This window comes from Drosophila teissieri, chromosome 3R, assembly GCF_016746235.2.
Source record: "Drosophila teissieri strain GT53w chromosome 3R, Prin_Dtei_1.1, whole genome shotgun sequence".
NCBI classification, from domain to species: Eukaryota; Metazoa; Arthropoda; class Insecta; order Diptera; family Drosophilidae; genus Drosophila; species Drosophila teissieri.
In genome coordinates, this window is record NC_053032.1 from 29,136,678 (window position 1) to 29,150,762 (window position 14,085).

General features: G+C 47.9%; 6 protein-coding genes across 8 annotated transcripts; 2 read left to right on the forward strand and 4 right to left on the reverse strand.

The window, feature by feature from the left end:
* Positions 1-12: 12 nt before the first annotated feature.
* LOC122620850 (UDP-N-acetylglucosamine transferase subunit ALG13 homolog) lies at positions 13-614 on the reverse strand. Its single transcript, XM_043798516.1, has one exon. The coding sequence runs from the start codon at positions 545-547 to the stop codon at positions 32-34; it is 516 nt and encodes a 171-aa protein (XP_043654451.1). The 5' UTR covers positions 548-614; the 3' UTR covers positions 13-31.
* A 33-nt stretch (positions 615-647) lies between these two features.
* Positions 648-7,649, forward strand: LOC122620844 (aminopeptidase N). 3 transcript variants are annotated; one of them, XM_043798497.1, is made up of 7 exons: positions 648-786; positions 4,161-5,016; positions 5,081-5,797; positions 5,853-6,516; positions 6,576-6,781; positions 6,850-7,158; positions 7,224-7,649. In XM_043798497.1, the coding sequence occupies exons 1-7, from the start codon at positions 765-767 to the stop codon at positions 7,447-7,449; spliced, it is 3,000 nt and encodes a 999-aa protein (XP_043654432.1). In that variant the 5' UTR covers positions 648-764; the 3' UTR covers positions 7,450-7,649. The 3 variants fall into 3 exon arrangements, with proteins under 3 accessions (XP_043654432.1, XP_043654433.1, XP_043654435.1); XM_043798498.1 differs by lacking the exon at positions 648-786 and adding an exon at positions 923-1,226; XM_043798500.1 differs by lacking the exon at positions 648-786 and adding an exon at positions 1,362-1,508.
* LOC122620847 (UDP-xylose and UDP-N-acetylglucosamine transporter) lies at positions 7,631-8,831 on the reverse strand. The gene has a single exon (XM_043798513.1). The coding sequence runs from the start codon at positions 8,746-8,748 to the stop codon at positions 7,753-7,755; it is 996 nt and encodes a 331-aa protein (XP_043654448.1). The 5' UTR covers positions 8,749-8,831; the 3' UTR covers positions 7,631-7,752.
* Positions 8,832-9,026: 195 nt separating this feature from the next.
* LOC122620848 lies at positions 9,027-10,099 on the reverse strand. The gene is made up of 2 exons (XM_043798514.1): positions 9,898-10,099; positions 9,027-9,827 (listed from the first exon to the last, which is right to left on the reverse strand). Exons 1-2 carry the CDS (start codon positions 9,999-10,001, stop codon positions 9,137-9,139), a joined length of 795 nt encoding a protein of 264 aa, XP_043654449.1. The 5' UTR covers positions 10,002-10,099; the 3' UTR covers positions 9,027-9,136.
* Positions 10,100-10,420: 321 nt separating this feature from the next.
* Positions 10,421-11,982, forward strand: LOC122620849 (phosphoglycerate mutase 1). The gene is made up of 3 exons (XM_043798515.1): positions 10,421-10,617; positions 11,089-11,586; positions 11,648-11,982. Exons 1-3 carry the CDS (start codon positions 10,515-10,517, stop codon positions 11,812-11,814), a joined length of 768 nt encoding a protein of 255 aa, XP_043654450.1. The 5' UTR covers positions 10,421-10,514; the 3' UTR covers positions 11,815-11,982.
* Positions 11,974-13,867, reverse strand: LOC122620846 (eukaryotic translation initiation factor 2D). The gene is made up of 2 exons (XM_043798512.1): positions 13,377-13,867; positions 11,974-13,315 (listed from the first exon to the last, which is right to left on the reverse strand). The coding sequence occupies exons 1-2, from the start codon at positions 13,774-13,776 to the stop codon at positions 12,024-12,026; spliced, it is 1,692 nt and encodes a 563-aa protein (XP_043654447.1). The 5' UTR covers positions 13,777-13,867; the 3' UTR covers positions 11,974-12,023.
* Between the last annotated feature and the right edge of the window lie 218 nt (positions 13,868-14,085).

Sequence of the window (14,085 nt, forward strand, 5' to 3'; positions counted from 1 at the left end):
GCTTCATTTTTCTTGGAATGTTTATTGGGCTTTATTGCGACATTAGTTCATTGATTGCGGAAACGAATTTGCTGAGATTTTCCGGTTTGGATTCATAGGGCTTGAGTGCTTCAAAGTTCAGAGTAGCTAGCTGGGCATCCAAGTCGGTAACTTTGCAGTAATACAGGTAGTTTTCAGCGGCCAGTTGTTTGGCCAACTCCAGTTGATGATTGTCCATGAGTGTGTCATTAATCAGAATGAGTCCAGGTTTCTGGTTGTTCAGTATATCCATGCAAGTTCCAGCTCCCGCATGTCCAATAATTAGATCTGCGGACTTAATGTCCTCTGTATTTGGCCGGAATTTATACTGCTCTATTCGGATTCCGTAGTTCTTTCCTATCAATTGTATTTCATCCTCTGTCAATGGTTGCGAATTTCCGTGCTGTATAACGAGTCGCGTGCATTTCCGGCTCTGCAGAGCTTTTAGAGTAGGTTCCGAAGATACAGTTGATATTAGAGCATCGAATTTGGTGGTGCCCACGGTAATATAAACTGTATTTAAATGCATTTTGGTAAATAGTTAAACAACAAGTCACAGCTGTTTCAAGTTGTGCTTCCTCTTCGTTTTTGCCAATCTCACCGCGTAAATCCAACGCCTATCACTTAAATGCCAGCCTGGAAGCTTGAAACGCCGGCAATAACCGTTACTTTAGCTACTAGGAGTGCAGTAAAAAAGTGAAAATAGTAGTAGTGAAATAGTTTTAAACAATATTTATTTGAGCAAAATGCTTAAATTCAATTTTAAACGTAAGTATACCACATTCACGGCGCTTAAATAAACTTCGCTCTCACGCAGCCAAAGTGTAAGTTTCGCGCAGCGCGATCGCCATCTCGCTCATTCTGCTTCCATTCCATTTCCACCGCAGCTTGTTTATTCCGCTTATTCAGTTCTCAACCGTTAGCCGTAACGGTTGTGCCCTCGCTCGTCGGGAAAATACGCGAAAAAAAAACTGTGCTCCGTTTAGTGATAGTCCCTTGGCAAATTGCATTTTGATTAGTTTGGCAGTTCGGCCTTAGTACAAGTGATTTGTTTACATTTAATTCAATTAATTAGGCCTCTGCCAAGCCCAACTGTGTGTGTGTGTGCGCTTGTGTGGGTGACAACTAGTCGCATTGGTGTCGCACCAGCGTAACGGTTAAGGTGCGAAAGAGTCCGACAAACGGTTTTCCAGGACGGAGGTGAAACGGTAAATTGAATTATTCCCACGTTACGAATGCTGCGTGTGTGTGGGCGATTTGTGCGTGTGTGTGCACTGAGAAAAACGCAATGGCATGGCGATCATTGTGCACCACTATAAAAACTAATAATATAAGTACATTAAACGATTTGATAGTAGTTCTGCGTGCTGCGAAAACGCTTCAAGTACTTTGTGCATGAGTATTACAGCAATGTACATATCCATTTGCCATGCGCGTTTCGCTTTGATTTTTCTTTCTGTGGTTGCCGGCTGCTGTTTGCACGTCGGAAGGTAATTGACTAATCAACACTTCGTTTAATTTCGTTTTTATATCTGCACCCTCCCCATTTGTTTATTTGGCAAACGCTTTTCAAGTTTGCCTGCCATCTGGCAGCGATTAATACATAAAAATGAAAACAAACACTTTCCAGCCTGAAATGCTCGATATTATAAGACACTCACGCAGGACCCATAAATTTGCCGGCCAGAAACTTTCCTTCGCTTATGATAGCCAATTTATGGTGATCTCCCGCTTATTTACTATCCAAATTTGTAGAAATCATCTGGTACTGCCCCAAAATTCAATTAGAGCAACCGTGCAAATTATCCGCTTGCCCAGCGATCGGTTATTCCATTTTCCAACCCCCAACCCCCCAGAATACACACCCACACACTTACACACGCGTGGTCCATCACTCAACGGTCAATAAATTGGCGCTCTCTTGTTTTCTTCATTATTTTTTTTTGGTTTTGTTTTGGTGGGGAGAGCAAGAGCCGCGCGATTTAAATTTAATGTCTTAATCGTGGGCGTGTGAAGAGCCAATATTTACATGTCTCCGCTGTCTCTTGCTTTCCACCGCCTCCCCACTTCCCCAATGATTTGTCAATATTCGCTTTCCCACTGACAGGCGTCCATGTCCTTGTGTTTATTAACTGGCTGCACTGAGAGAAAACCGCGCTCTTTAGTGCTTCACTTTGGTTCGAACAATCAGAAGGAAATGGTTAACTAAAAGCAAGGTTGCAAATGTCAGATGTAATTATCTAAGTAGTTAAGAATTTTTAAGGCTTCCAGCATATAATGCGTGAATCGAAGTGTACTAGCGCTATCCATCGCCATATGCTGACACATCGCCAGCGGCTTACGCGCAGTTTATCAATGAAATATTGCTATAAATTGGATCCCCAACGAGCGAGAGCGACCCAGGGATACGGACCCCATGGAGGCGGTATGGGATGGAATGGAATGGGTGGAGTGGGCGGATGGCGGCTGATGGAGGCGGATGGAGGCGGATGGAGGCGGCGTATCATTTGCAGCCTTAGTTTAATGAAGGTCATCGTGCCAGCGGCGGGGTTGACTTCTGTACATGGTTGTCGGCGTTTAATTGCAGCAATTTGCAAAAACAGCAGCAGCAGCAACGACATCAGCATCAGTAGCATCAGTCGAAGGAGAAAGAGCAGGGAGCTACAGATGCTACAGAAGCTGATCAAATTAATGCCATAACTCAATTAGCCGGCGGGCGTATTTGCATGAATATATGTATAAGTTGATTTACGACAATGTTGTTGCCCGCTCAATTTGTGCTTAAACTTTTGCCAATTGATAATAGCGCTGCTCTACAATCTGCGAGTTCTGAGCTGCGGGAAAAGAAACTCGCTATTAGTATGAAGTAGCCCCATGAATGGGTCCCCTGGGCCATTGACATCGTGATAAGAAAATATTCAAGCAGACATAGTAACAATAGCAATTTTTTAGAAAAGAAACAAATCTTCCTTTTAATGTAACTTTTCCCACTTTCATTCACTAAAAGTAATCATATCGAACATCTTACTAATTGATAAGATCACGATTTCAACTTATTAACATGTATTTATAACGCTCTTTCTACTTAAAGTTAATTCTTTAGTTATTAAGTGTAAAAATCAATTATCGCCTTAATTTCTAGTTATAATCAGACCACTGCGAATTGTGTGGGTTCTCTTTGCATTTGATTTGGGGACTGGGAATTCCCCACGCATATACCAACTCTAGCCACAACTTCTGAATGGGAAATATCGCGAATTTAAATATATTATATTTCAGTCGATGACACTGGCAGTGGGAAACACCCTTTTCATCCAGCAAATTGCATGTAGATCCACTAAAAACCCGCTGGGTGACTTGAGTGCGCTTAACAAAAGCTGGTATTCAAGTCGCCCATTAATATTTTCCAGTCCTAATGCCCCACGTTATATTGGGTATATTCAATTTGGGCAAGTGTGCATGAGTACAAAAACTATGTAAATTTTACAAGAAGTAGAAACATTTTCCACTAAAATCTATTTAAGATATTCATGTTCACTTCAAGGAGAAGAGCTTTTAACATTTCAAATATAGTTATCATGCTAGAACCAAGAATTTTTGGTCAAGTAGCGTATAAGATTATCTGCTGGATAATACCTCATTGAGCAATGATTTTTTGCTACTCGTTGTAAAACCATACACTTGTTTTTCCCCATCGACGATGAGCTAATGAATCAGTTACGTTCTCGACGACCCCTTGAGCAGCAAACTAAATGGTCTCCTACTCGAAAACTCTGTTCGCCAACCCCTTGCTGTGGCTTCGCTTCTCAACCACAAGGACATGGCTCATGCGCCATTTACGCAATTTAATCGGAGCACAAGATAGCCAAAGGGGTTGGCCTCGGGCCAGAGAAACCACTTAAGTGGAACCCCGAGATTGCAGACTGCAACTGCGCAACCTGCAGTTGGATATCGTATTACTTGGTCTTATATTAAGTGCTGCAGCGGAAGTGGTTGTGGATGTGGAAGTGGTCTGCCCAGATCCTGCTTCCTGTTTAAGGAATCGGAACTGCTTTTACCTCATTAGGCTACGACTTAATATTCCGTTTTAATGATATCTTTTTATTGATAATTTTAATATTCTGTTTTATCTTCCACGACAGCCATCATGGTCGTCAAGGAGATACCGCTTCACGAGAACCTGAACATGGAAAGCCGACCCATGAATACCGCTACGCCCACCACTACCACCACGTTCTCGAAAGGGGGGCGTCGCTACAGTGTGTCCCTGACCACCGCCATCCTGCTGGCCTCCTTCTTTATCTGCACCCTACTAGCGGTGGGCTTTATCGTCTACAACTTTGCCACATGCGCCGAGCTGGAGCCCGATTCCGATGAGGATATCGTTTGCACCAGCTACCATCTGAGGAGGCTGAAGGCTGGACATGATGACGCACCTAAATATGATCGAGATGTCCGTCTGCCGCATTCCATTCGCCCGCTGAAATACAACATCACGATTGAACCGCAGCTCAGCGGCAACTTCACCTTTGCCGGTACTGTTCAGATCAGAATAAGAGTGCTGGAGGATTGCTATAACATCACCATGCATGCCGAGGAGCTAAACATTTCGCGTAGCGACGCCTCCGTTCACCGAGTGCTGAACGATGGCGAACTGGAAGGCGACGGTCTGCGGATTCACAAACAGTACCTGGTGGGGGCCAAGCAGTTCTTCGTGATCGAGCTGTATGACAAGCTGCTGAAAGATGTGGAGTACGTGGTGCATCTACGCTTTGATGGCATCATCGAGGACTATCTGCAGGGCTTTTACCGCAGCTCCTACGAGGTGCACAACGAGACAAGGTGGGTAGCTTCTACCCAGTTCCAGGCCACGGACGCCCGACGAGCTTTTCCCTGCTTTGATGAGCCGGCCTTGAAGGCCAACTTTACCCTGCACATCGCTCGTCCTCGAAACATGACCACCATATCCAATATGCCCATTGTTTCCAGCAACGATCAGTGAGTATTGCTTTTGATTGTAATTATATTCACTCTATTTAAACGCAATCTTTGAACTCCTTAGCGCCACCATGCCTAGCTATGTCTGGGATCACTTTGCCGAATCGCTGCCCATGTCCACCTATCTGGTGGCCTATGCCATATCCGACTTCACGCACATCTCCTCCGGTAACTTTTCCGTTTGGGCTCGAGCGGATGCCATCAAATCAGCCGAGTACGCACTGTCTGTTGGTCCCAGGATTCTGACATTTCTGCAGGAGTTCTTCAACGTGACGTTCCCCCTGCCGAAGATCGACATGATTGCTTTGCCAGAGTTTCAAGCGGGCGCTATGGAGAACTGGGGTCTCATTACCTTCAGGGAGACAGCAATGCTTTATGACCCAGGTGTTGCCACGGCTAACAACAAGCAGCGGGTGGCCTCTGTTGTGGGACACGAGTTGGCCCACCAGTGGTTCGGTAACCTGGTTACACCGAGCTGGTGGTCGGATATCTGGCTGAACGAAGGATTCGCTAGTTACATGGAGTACCTGACGGCCGATGCAGTTGCGCCCGAGTGGAAGCAGCTGGACCAGTTTGTGGTTAACGAGCTGCAGGCAGTGTTCCAACTGGATGCCCTTTCCACATCCCACAAGATCTCGTACGAGGTGTTCAACCCCCAGGAGATTTCGGAAATCTTTGATAGAATTTCCTATGCCAAGGGATCAACTATTATTCGCATGATGGCCCACTTCCTCACAAATCCAATTTTCCGTCGGGGTCTTAGCAAATATCTGCAGGAAATGTAAGTCCTTTAAGTGATTACCGATTTATATATATTAACATTGAGCCTCTTTCAGGGCCTACAACTCTGCAACACAGGACGATCTGTGGCATTTCCTTACCATAGAAGCAAAATCCTCTGGATTGCTGGACCAGAGCAGAAGTGTTAAGGAGATCATGGACACGTGGACGCTGCAAACGGGCTATCCTGTGGTCAAGGTGACGAGGCATCCCAACTCTGATGTCATTCGTCTGGAGCAGGTTCGCTTTGTGTACACCAACACCACCAGGGAGGATGAGAGTCTCCTGTGGTACATACCCATTACATTTACCACTGACTCCGAGTTGAACTTTGCCAACACCCGTCCGACTACATGGATGGCGCGTACTAAGCAGTACGAACTGGAGCACAGGGAACTCTCCACAGCCAAATGGTTCATTTTCAATGTCCAACAGACAGGCTACTACCGAGTCAACTACGATCTAGAGAACTGGATGGCGATCACAGAACACCTGATGGATGTGGACCACTTCGAAGATATTGCTCCTGCGAACCGTGCCCAGCTGATCGATGACGTGATGAATCTGGCAAGAGGTTCTTATCTGTCGTATGAAACTGCCATGAATCTGACTCGTTACCTGGGCCATGAATTGGGCCATGTGCCGTGGAAGGCGGCCATCAGCAACTTCATTTTTATCGACTCTATGTTCGTCAACTTCGGGGACTACGACCTTCTAAAGGTTTGCTTTTAACCATTCGGCTTGTTGTAAATATTACTTGATATTCTTGTTTCTCACAGAATTATCTGCTTAAGCAGTTGAAGAAGGCCTATGACCAGGTGGGCTTCAAGGACTCGCAGGACGAATTTGAGGACATCTTGGTGAAGCTGAAGCGTGCCGATATTCTCAGCATGGCCTGCCATTTGGGTCACCAAGAGTGCATCTCAGAGGCCAGCAGGCACTTCCAGAACTGGGTGCAGACGCCGAATCCTGATTCAAATAATCCGTAGGAAATCAACGTAGTAATCAATACACTCAACACATTTGTAATACGATTATTATTCCTTTTTTCAGTATTGTGCCAAATCTCAGGGGAGTCGTTTACTGCTCTGCAATACAATACGGCACCGAGTACGAATGGGACTTTGCTTTCGAGCGTTTCTTGAAGACGAACGTGCCTGGGGAGAAGGATCTGCTGCTGAATGCACTCGGCTGCTCCAAGGAGCCCTGGTTGCTCTATCGCTTTTTGCGTCGCGGCATTTCCGGACAACATATCCGGAAACAGGACTTGTTCCGGGTATTCGCCGCAGTTTCCAGCACGGTAGTTGGCCAAAATATTGCCTTTGATTTTCTGCGAAACAATTGGCAGGAGATCAAGACCTAGTAAGTGTGACCTAGTAATAGTAGCTACATTCCACGCAGTGCTAAAGATATTCCCCTTTTTTCAGTATGGGCTCACAGATGTCGAACATCCACACGTTGTTCAAGTTTGCCACGAAGGGATTCAATTCCAAGTTCCAGCTGGGTGAGTTCGAGAACTTCGTGAAGGACGCCCACTGGGACTACGACAGACCCGTCCAACAGATTGTGGAGCATATTGAGACCAGCGTCGACTGGATGAACAAGAACTACAAGTCGATCGTTAGTTGGCTGAGTAACGAAGCGCAAGCGTAAGGAAGGGATCCTGCGGCTTGGCTGGATCAAGGCTGCAGCAGTATTAGATTTCGCAGCTGCAACTGCATAGGTTGGGCCACCAATGCATTTACGTGTAGTATTTATGTCGCGTGTTTTACAAATTCAGAGTCGCCAAAGAGAGAAAGCCCTTGGCAGATCGTCCAGAGCATCACGTTTTTCATTATTTTTAATGTATGCCTTCTTTTCATAACAATTATGAGAGTCTTGTAATTTTAATTTGTACTTAAATGTAAATGTAAATGGAATTATAACATTGTTCGTCACAAAAAAGTCTTGTAAAACCTATTCCTGTTTCACAGCCTGGTTTCTCCATTTCGGAACTTTGATCACATCAGCAAACAGCAAGGTGCCCACAAAGACGAGCGCTGTGCCCAGCCAGTGCCACCAGGTGAAGGGATTTCGAAAGTATATGATCGAAAATACCAGCGAGATGAACTTGCGGAGTGTCAGGATCAGAGTCACCGTCAGCGAGCTGCATTCCGTGGTCAGAGTGTAAACGGAGCTGATGCACAAATGCTGCGCCAGCACGTTGCCCAATAAGTACAGCAGGATTATAGGCACTGTCACGCCCAGGAGGGGCAACTGGTAGGACTCGCCCGCGAACGCCAGTAACCAGTGCGTCCGTATGTCTTCCTGCATGAGCAGAAAGGCAGGCAGTGGCAACAGGTGGGTGTAATACAACGCTTCCCTCGCGCACTTGCCATGACGTCGATACAGCAACTCCTGGGTAATGCCCATGTAGGAGGAGATAAAGAGAGCCAGCACCAAGAGTGCCACGCCCAACATCCACCGGAACTTATCCGCCTCGGCACTACTGTCCAAATCCTCCCGCTTACCAACCAAATCCGGACTGGAAAAATATGTGCAGACGAAAATGCCCACGCTGATCATGAGCACCGATATGTACTGGCTCAATCGGTAGCTCCTATTCAGGATTAACGTGCCCAGGCACATGTTGGAGATCAGCGAACCGCCGCGGATGATCATGTGCAGCGTCATTGGGACATTGAACTTGAACACGTAGTTGTTGCACACGCTGGTCAGAAAGAACATGGCCACTAGAAGCACATAGTCCCGCAGTCTGATCACTCTCTGGGCCAGCCCGAGCTTCGAGGTAAAGATAAAGCCCTCCACGGCAATAAATGCAAACTGGGCGGCAGTTATAAGGTTTCCAGCGCCGGGATCCAGTTTAACCAGGAGCTCCAGGAAGACGACGCCACTGCAGCAGCCCAGGAAAACGCCGCAGATGGCCAAAACAGCGCGGATGGATAAATGCATGGACTTGGGCTACGAAAGTGCACGATTCCCACCAACTTCAACCTACGATCTGGGCCATGACGAGCTTTCAGGCCAACTTTCTTTTCGGCCATACAAAACGTAAACAAAAACAACAGGTGGTTATCGATAAAGGTCGGCACAGGCACAGCTGATTTCGGTCTATCGAAAGTTATAAATATTCAAATGTACACAACAAAAATCCAAACGGAAAAGATTTATAATTTTAAAGAGAATTTTATTTAGTTTATATTACACATAAAACCAAACTTAATTAGGTCGTCTAATCACATTGGAAATATTCGCACCAACAGTCTTTTACAACAATTACAAATTACAATGATGAATGGTTAGCAAGAAATTACAGATGAGCAAATTAATGGAATATTACTTATTTTTCCTTTTCCAGCAAGGCAATAATTTTGTTAAGCTTCTCCGTTTGCTGGGCCTCGAAATTGTCCAGTCTCTTGGCCACCAACTGCGTCAGCTTCTCGAATCTCATGTCGATGTGCTCCTTGAGGATTGCGACATCGCTGGAAGGAGCTGCAGCCTCCTGGGGTTTCTCCTTCGCCTGCGGGGAATAGCCCTTCATCAGGCTCATGAACTGCTCGAACTTTTCGGCCTGCTCCTGCTTGTTCAGAGGACTCGTGCCGCCTCTTTGCAGCAGCTCCTGGATTCTCTGCGGATCCATTGGCCTGGGCATCTGGGTGGTGATGCCGTTGGGATTTGGGGCTACCTGGAGCAGGGCTCCGTAAACACAGATCTCGCTGGCCGAGGTGAGCATCTTCAGGTTTATGTCATTAATGCCGGATCGGTCGATTTCCATGTCATAGCGGTAGGGTCGCACCGTAACCTCTGGGTCCTCCTCCTCGACGCAAGTGCCGTAGATGGTCTCGCAGTACTCCTGCAAGGCTCCAATGAACAGCTCCACCTTGGGTGCACTGCAAATCAGGGTGAGCGCGGCGATTTTGAAGCGGATCGGGATCTGAAACCTTAGCTCACAAGGCGGCGGAGGCGGATCCGCCGACTGCATGGAAAACAGCACGGCGCGATCCTCGTTGATTACGTCGTCCAAGTCGGGCCTGCGGACAAAGGAGGTTGCGAAATCACTTGATGAAAACCAGTTTCGGGGCGTGGAATCCTTTGTCTCACTTCACAAAGACGTCTTCGTCGGACAAGCGGGTGGCCACCAGTTGGTCCAGGCCGTTGCCCGCCAGTTGGGGCCAAGTGCAGCGCGCGGTTACCTTTTCGCACATGCTTTTATTGACAAACAATTGGAATTGATGGGGGCAAAATTTGAAAACAGCGAAGTTTAAAAATCAAAACACAAATGTAGTGATGGCAAAAGCGAACGATATCCGCTGCGGGGGATGCCAACCTGTTGCATAGCACGATCTAATTGGACATTTTAAGCGGCAAATAGGTAAGGCCTTTTTAAGTTTTAAAAATTAAAGCAGTAATATCTGTAATAAGCAGGTAACAAATATTTATATCTAAGTAACCGAATTATTTGATTTAATTTATTAATTAAGCGTTTGTAGCTTGAAGGGCTGTTCTAATAAGACCATACTCCGAGTCCAATCAGAGCATTCACCGCATCTGCGCACTACGTTTTTCTAACAGAATGGCAATGCTGCGGCTTGACAGCTGCGACCTTGGACGGCACCCTTGTAGGTCAAACTCGAGCAGAATTCCCACATATTGCAGTCGCATCGAAGGCGGCAGGTTAAGAGTACACAATTCTCCGCAAAGTAATCAACGCAGCTAACATGGGCGGCAAGTACAAGATCGTGATGGTGCGCCACGGCGAGTCCGAGTGGAACCAGAAGAATCAGTTCTGCGGCTGGTACGACGCCAACCTCAGCGAAAAGGGTGAGTGATTACATCAATCCGAAAACCAAGCTATCTGGAGTCCAAATGCTCAAGCATAGTTTCATATCTGGTTCTCAATGGAGGACATCCTTTTGATTGAGATCAGCTGCACAATAGTTATCCTTCCTATTTTGAATCCTATTGTTTCTTTTTTGACCTAGTGCAACATTATCTCATTCGCATTCGAAAGCAAACTTTTCTGTGATAAAAATAAGTTTCTGCAAACAAAAGCTCTCCAGTGCCATTTTCAGAATCATCCCAATTGCACTTTAAATTTAGAATTTTACTTATTTCCTATTTCTAATCTCTTATGTTTCATATGCTCATAAGCATAATTTCAAAGGTTATCGTTTTAGTTAACCCTAGTAATCAAATTTAATTAAGCTCATACCTTTCAATTAGATTAAATTGGCTTAAGTTCCTTACCCAACACGGCGTATACTTAATGCTCTATGTATATACCGAAAACAGGTCAGGAGGAGGCTCTAGCCGCCGGCAAGGCCGTCAAGGACGCCGGTCTGGAGTTCGATGTGGCCCACACCTCGGTGCTGACCCGCGCCCAGGTGACTCTGGCCAGCATCCTGAAGGCCAGTGGCCACAAGGAGATCCCCATCCAGAAGACCTGGCGCCTGAACGAGCGCCACTACGGTGGACTCACTGGCCTGAACAAGGCCGAGACCGCCGCCAAGTACGGCGAGGCCCAGGTGCAGATCTGGCGTCGCAGCTTTGATACCCCGCCACCACCGATGGAGCCGGGTCATCCCTACTACGACAACATCGTGAAGGATGCCCGCTATGCCGATGGTCCCAAGCCCGAGGAGTTCCCCCAGTTCGAGTCCCTGAAGCTGACCATCGAGCGCACACTGCCCTACTGGAACGACGTCATCATTCCCCAGATGAAGGAGGGCAAGCGCATCCTGATCGCCGCCCACGGCAACAGCCTCCGGGGCATCGTCAAGCATTTAGACAGTGAGCATACGAAATATATACCTAGCATATCATCCTTTTACCATAATCTCCTCCTATCCAGACCTCTCTGAGGACGCCATCATGGCCCTGAACCTGCCCACGGGCATTCCGTTCGTCTACGAGCTGGACGAGAACTTCAAGCCGGTGGTGTCCATGCAGTTCCTCGGCGACGAGGAGACTGTGAAGAAGGCCATCGAGGCGGTGGCTGCCCAGGGCAAGGCCAAGTAAGCACGCAGGCCAGACCTCATGGAGAATCCACTCAAATCCGGCACAAATCAGAGCATTCTGATTACGCTTCTGTTCAAGATGTAGCCAATCCCATTCGTTGTTGTTGTTCGCGTAGCAGTAATTGGTTCATCCCCACTACAGTTAATAAATAATTTATTATTACACTCAGAGGACAGGCGGCGACTTCATTTATTAAATTATTGTCCGGTTCACTTTTTCTTATGCTTCTTGCCGTCCTTGGCCAGTTCCAGGCCCAGGATGCACTTGGGCGGCACCTTGTACGTTTCCGTGAGCAGTGTGTGCACAAATCGCACCTGGTTGCCCTGGATTTGCAGCTGCTCGTGCTTCTGGTGGGGCAGTTTCACCACACTGGTGCTGGCGGCGGCTCCCTGCTTGCACAGCTTGATGAACTCGGCCAGGATGATGCCGTACGCCTCGATGTTGCTGACCAGCGTCACCTTCTTGTTGCCGGATCGCGTGGCCAGGGACATTTGGATGAGGGGCTTACCGCTCGTGTCCTTGCCGCTGCACATCTGGTAGGAGTGCTCCATCTTGCTGGTGATCAGCGAGCACATCTCGCTCAGCGAAGCCTCCCTGTTACCGTACAGCTCGATAAGAGTTTCGTCGGGGCGCACCAGCTTGGTCAGCGGATGCAGGAGACTATGTTTGCTCACGTACTCCCGCACAATCTTCTTAATCTGACCCGCCGGGATTCCCTCGCCGCGCTTGTAATTCAGCTTGGTAAAGAAGGCCGCCGTCACATCGGTCACTATGTACATCTCCTTGAGTTCGGAGTGGAAGAGGGGCGTCTCGGACGCCGCTCCATTGGCTTCGCCTGCCTTGACATCGGTTATAAAGTTCACCACTTCGGGGTGCTCCAGGTCCACAGATATGATCTTATCCACCCCCTTGCTCTCCTCACGCACCACAATGAAGCCCTGGTCCACCATCTCGGCCAGGAAGTTGGAGAGCTTCTTGTAGCGCGTCTTCTTCAGGTCGATTTGCTCCGGCGCCTCGGTGACCACATAGAGTCTGTAAAAGTTGCTGGTCAGCAGAGGCAGGGGCAGCTTTTTTCCATTGTTTTTCAAGGCGGAGAGGAAGGCATTCTTGAGGATTAGTTCCGGCGAGGCTTCCTCTACGGATTCTTCGTCAGTCTCGGCAGTATCCTGGCTTTCTAAGGTCAGAGCCGCAGTTTCCGTTTCCAGTTCCTCGGGTTGTGCCACGGAAGCGAAGGTCACAGGAGCAGGAGTAGCTGGGCTGGCTGCCTTTTTCCTTTCTGGCTCGGATCCAAGGGCAGGGAAATCCTCGCCAGACAAGGCCTTTGTCTTGACGAGCGGGATTTGCTGCACCAGACTGGGCTCATGCGACCACAGCTTGTCCCCAAAGAGGTGGAGCATCTTGATGGCCACACCGTGACCTCCGCACATGTACAGCTCATCACTGGAGCGAGCCAGCTGGCCCAAGCCCACTGCGGATTTGTTGTTTGTAAGGTTTACGGCCACTGAAACAGACAATCGGATCAATACTAGGCACCAGGGGAATCCCACCTGGGGAATACCCACTCAACTGTCCCTTTTTGTAGTGCCCATACATGCTCAGTCCCACGCCCAGGGGCACCACGCCGGGCAGCATGAGGTCCGCTCCGTTCGTCAGCTTGGGCAGCACCCCCTCGTGCGTGGTGAAATAAGGCAGGATGTCCGGAATGGTCCACAGGGTGTACAGGGTGGGCACCAGTTGACCGCCGTCCAGCTCGAAGAACAACGGCAGCTTGTCCACGCAGTAGACCATGCTCTGCACTCCGCCGTGGGTGAGGATCTTCACCTGGGTCACCGCCGCCTTCGCCGGCACCAGCTGATCCACGGCCACATGGGGGAACGCCGCCTCCACGCGCTGCCGGAACTTCTTGCTATCGGATCCCTTGAGAGCAGCACTGCTCTTGGGTCTGTACGGCTTGAGAAACATCTGTGCTTGGTGGTGTGCACTTGGGGAGCTGGTGAAATGGTTTGGATTGGCACATGCACAGTGAAAACAAACAACTGGCAAACGGAGCTGCCGGTCTGGCTATTTTCCCGCCAGTTTGGATAATTGAAAATATTGATGGGATTCGATTTTTTAAAACCCAAGTATTAAAACATAATATTGAAATAGAATAATGAAAATGAATATGAAATAAAAAAGTGACTTCTATCCCATCTTTCCACTATCACTTGACTCCTTTTTACAATCAAAAATAGTCATTGCACGGACAGTATGCGGAAAATTGCGAAACAC